The sequence below is a fragment of the Penaeus chinensis genome, chromosome 10, assembly GCF_019202785.1.
Source record: "Penaeus chinensis breed Huanghai No. 1 chromosome 10, ASM1920278v2, whole genome shotgun sequence".
Classification (NCBI taxonomy): Eukaryota; Metazoa; Arthropoda; class Malacostraca; order Decapoda; family Penaeidae; genus Penaeus; species Penaeus chinensis.
The window spans coordinates 9,748,922-9,753,921 of NC_061828.1; the positions used below are offsets into that span (position 1 = coordinate 9,748,922).

General features: G+C 36.2%; 2 protein-coding genes across 2 annotated transcripts in view; both read right to left on the reverse strand.

Moving 5' to 3' along the window:
• The window catches only part of LOC125029975, a 15,286-nt gene extending 13,957 nt beyond the window's left edge, over window positions 1–1,329 (reverse strand). The window contains exon 1 of the mRNA XM_047620181.1: window positions 1,163–1,329. The gene's annotated coding sequence lies outside the window, so the exon portion shown is untranslated. The remainder of the gene's footprint in view (window positions 1–1,162) is intronic.
• Window positions 1,330–2,109: 780 nt separating this feature from the next.
• Window positions 2,110–5,000, reverse strand: part of LOC125029849 (sodium-coupled monocarboxylate transporter 2-like) — a 3,920-nt gene continuing 1,029 nt past the window's right edge. Inside the window, exons 3-4 of the mRNA XM_047620028.1 lie at window positions 4,569–4,669; window positions 2,110–4,087 (exon numbers count right to left, since the gene is read on the reverse strand). Of these exons, the coding sequence (XP_047475984.1) occupies window positions 3,852–4,087; window positions 4,569–4,669 (337 nt within the window). The 3' untranslated portion in view covers window positions 2,110–3,851. The remainder of the gene's footprint in view (window positions 4,088–4,568; window positions 4,670–5,000) is intronic.

Consider the following 5,000-nt stretch of genomic DNA (forward strand, 5'->3'; position numbering starts at 1 on the left):
TTACGGAAACATACCATGCTACATGTATGTATCCTTGGCTTCTCCACAACACACCCTTAAGTCTGCTCTAAATTATTGTCATAAAATACTCATTAAATACGTCTATAATGACTTTGATATATATATGTGGTATAAAAACCCACACTGTAAAACTAGATTTAATTGAAAAATCTAGTTTTACAGTGTGGGTTTTTATACCATAGTATCAACACGGTAGTGTGTTTTCTCCTTTCATATATATATGTGTATATATATATTATATATGTATTTACATATATATATACATTTAAACATATACATAATAGCAATAACAAAACGATGACAATAATGATAAAAATACGAAGGACAACACCAGCAAAAAGAAATACAGAAACGACTGGTGGTAAAAAGCATTACCACCTGATATTCAAATAAAGAATAAAGATAAATATCTAAATGATTCCATTGCAAATATGAGCCGATACTCAAAAGGAACGAATCACTACAGTAGTAATAAAGCAGTCAGGTAGGTATAATCCTGGCCTATGTAATATTACATATAAAGTGGCGTAAGGGGGGTAGATATAAAAAGTGATTTTTTCATATGTTTAGAGGAATGTGGTCAGCAGGTGGCGTTAGTGCGATACTAAAGGAATTAGAGAAGTGTATTAATCAGAATTCATAATTTTTGTATACGAAATACGAGTGGAAATCTTCCGAGCTAAATTACTAACGGCACTTTTCTGCTTTTTCACTCGCTGGTATTTTCTATCCAAAATTTCCTTCATCAAAAAAATAGTTTGAATTTACGATTTAGCAAAGTGGGAACAGATTTGGTTGTAAGAACAAGACATAGATTAATCATTTTCAAATAAAGCAACATTCGCATGCATCAATTCCTTGCTAACGTACCCATAACTATATCTAAAGTGTATTACCACAAAACACTCAGGCAGCAAATACAACTACAATATTTTATAAATCAAAAGTCACCGCTGTTCATTTTTCTTCTGTTATATATTATCAAAGCAAATTTGTAAAACAATATAACAATAAAAATAAAAAAGAAGAAGATAATAGTAATGAATAAGGTAAAATTATAATAATACCAAGGATCACAACAAGAATACAGAGAAGGCAAGTGGTAATAACAGTATCAACAAATAACACCAGCAAACTACACCTTGGTCCTCGAAGGGAGATGAACACACCAGCAACACTTTTCGCCTTGAGAATGAACCACACAGGACTGCCGGATCCGGATAACAACAGTGATAGCAAAACTGCAATTTTTTTGAGTCAAGGAAAAAAATCCCTAGAGGAACCCGCCCGCCAACGAGGCTCAACGATGAATGCGATGTGCGAGTGAGGCTTTTATCCAGCCACTTCTCCCCTTGAACACGCGCGCGCCACACAACGCACGCGCGGAACAGGGGCAGATTTGAGCCCGTAAGGTACTAGGCGATAAAATCACACAGCAGAAAAGGAAGGAAAAAGGAACACACAGATCGAGCCGTTACGAGTTATTTGAAACTAGACTCCAAAAGAGAAATCTTAAAACGCAGTAAGAAAAGTGACTGCCTATTTATTATTATTATTATTATTATTATTATTATTATTATTATTATTATTATTATTATTATTATTATCATGATTATTGTTCCTCTTATTATTATTTAAACTAGACTCCTTTTCAAACTGAAAGCCTCTTTTTGGTGAATGTTACCTCTTGAAAAATAAGTTTACTCTTGTGTGTTGTGTGTATTTTTCACATTGCAATTATATTTTATAATATTTTCCCGCTTGACTGCGTTTGTATTGAGAACGAGGTATCAGAGGAAAAGAATTTATGCACGTATGAAACGACTAAAACTATACATAGATGCTTAATAGATATATTACTCAAGAGTTTAGAATTGTAATATGGTCTCCGTTAGGTGATGCATTGCCTATATATCATATATATAACTCATTCCAACAAGTGCTTAGAAATGCATTCCAGGGATACAAACACATATCAATAAAAACATATTTTTCATTTTAGGTTGCACAGCTTGCTCATAATAGTTTTATCCAAGAAACAATAACATGTAGAAGACTGATAAAATAATTAGGAACATAAAACAATACTAATAAATATGGTTTATTCAATATTCATTATATATTCAATCGATTGTCATGTACAAATAATGTCTTAATGCCTGATCCACTGGGAAAGCATATCAAAAATAACCTATTCATCATAGTACTTACTACGAGTACTAAGACAGATAACTTACTTATGTGCACACACACACACACACACACACACACACACACACACACACACACACACACACACACACACACACCCACACCTACATACACACACACACACACACACACACACACACACACACACACACACACACACACACACACACACACACACACACACACACACACACGCTTCGTGTCGGCGATAGAAGTTTACTTTACTTGTATTCTTGTCCCATAGTCCGTTCTTTGTGTACGCCCAGGTATTTGATGGCAGGCATGTCAGTCTCTGCCAACCAGTCCCAAACATCTTTGTACCTGATGAAAGGTGCTCCATCGTGCAAGAACATGCCACCTGGTTAGTTCGAAAAACCGGTGCATATAGTCGTTCAGCGCATGCAAAAAAAAAAAATCATCATGTATCGTTGTGTTCTGTGGTGAAAAAAGGTCCTCAGCACCATGTCAACCACAAAAAGTCACCCCAGACCAGCACAGATGATCTTACTACCTTGTCAGTGTAATATGTTACTTCCATATGGACGACACACTGTTTTCGAGGTTGTTCTTACACATATGATGGTATTTTCGAACAAAAAAAAAAAAAAAAGACCATCTTCCACTGCTCCGGAGTCAAACTCTTGTTATGGTTGCAAAACATCAGTCTGTTGTACTTCACACTCTGCTGAGAAGAGGTTTTGGTGTGGCCTTTCGCGCGGGCAGATTCAAGTCACGATGGAGGCGGTCACGCATAGTTCGTTCTTTCACATCTTTTAGAGGTTCTGAGTATTTTTTCTTGATTTTACTGGATGCAATAAATGGGTTCCTACCGGCAACATGCTGGTTAAGTGTATCAGTATCCGTAGACGTCTTCCTTGTCTTGCCTGGGCATGGTTTAAGTTTGGTTACTTTATTAGGATGTAGGCCTACACTGCGGCAAGGATGCAGCCCTATGTCGACAGATACGGCCAACAGTGACTCGTATTTTCCTGGTGGCCCCGAATATTTAAAAGCAGTTATAAAAAAAATAGGGGGCTGCCAATAGTCCACAATCCAAAAACCCGAGCTTCAGGAAATGCTGTGACGATAACTTTTCCCGCTAAATGATAGCGCGCGCGCGGGTGTGTGGGTGTGTGGGTGTGAGCGCGCACGCTTATATGTAAGCATATAGTATATCCACATGTATAGACATAGATAAATAAATAGACAACCAAAATTAGAGTTCCTCTATCATCATCTGTCCATAGAAAGACAAGAATGATAATATTTTCACAGCACAAGATATTTACTCTCGCCCATGCCCTTTTCTACATTCGCCACAATGAATACCGTTCATTCCTGTATCAGTGACGTCACTTGGTGGTTGGCCAGAATAATTAGTAACGTATCTCTTTACCACTGCTAGCTTCAAGCGGTGGCAAAGAACAAATATCTCAACCTCTCATTATCCTCCGAAACAATCGAACACTAGCTAGTATAACTGTCGTTTGTATTAATACTGGCGTAATACTGGCCTCGAAAAGTTTCATGATTCTGACAGGACTCTGGTTGAAACTAATCACTTGAGGTCTCAGTCTTAAAAATAAAATAAATAAATAAATAAATAAAAAACTGATTATTCATATGGAATCGTCAACCGTCATTGGATTGTCTATACCACTCTTTTCACCAGTACACGTATCTGGTTTGTTCGTCGTGATTCTGTCCTTGGAAATATCGAAGTCTCCCAGCTTACTCCCGTTTTCTGTGTCAGCGTTGAGGGCGGAACTGTCCGATTTTGATGTCATCCAGTGGAAGATTTTTAGACTAGTTTTGTTAACTGTTTTCTCTGGAACGTCTGACTTTTCGGACACACCTGAAAGAATCCAAAATCTAATTTTTTTAATAATATCAATTATACTGATGTTGAAGACATAATGATATCAATGTAAATGATAATGATAAATACCATTAGCACTAATGATCTCTATTTGTTAACTGCATTATCTGGAAATCATGGTTATAGTGATTTTGAAAAAAAAATATATCATTAGTTATCATATTAGTACTAAAATATTAATGATAATAATAATGATGATGATACTCTAATGATGATAATAATGATGATGATGTGATGTGATGATGATGTGATGTGATGTGATGTAATGATAATGATAGTAACAATAATAATAATAGAGATAATGCCAACAATAATAATGGTAACAATAATAATAACAAAACGACACTAATGACGATGATGATGATGATGATAATGATGACAATGGCAATGATGATGATCACTGCAGGACCAGTAAAAACGCCAATGATCAAAATTGTCCGAATCCACGTCGACTAACCAAAAACGCAGGTGGCAAGGTTGGACAAGACGATCGTGCTGAGAACTCCAATAGCCCCGAACAGGCAGTAGGAGAGGAGGTACAGAGGGAACACCTCCGCGCTGTTGGTACATAAGTGGTATTAATATCGGCAAAGTCGATAGAAAGGGGAAAGCATCAGAAATAAATGTTACTTGGGGAAAATTGGGTTTGTTAAATGTTTTAGGGATTGCATTATGAATAGGAGTTTAAGGCTAAGAACTTTTTTTTTTCTCAAAGAGCTAATCTTGTGATTAAAGGTGTTGAATATTATTATTGTATTTGAGTCTATTGGAATTTATCTGAAATTGGCCATATTCCATGTTGAGGTCGTGTTTAATCTATTAATACAAACACAAAATCATGTTTCAAGTAAAGAAAACTGTTGAGAGAGAGAGAGGGAGGGAGAGAGAC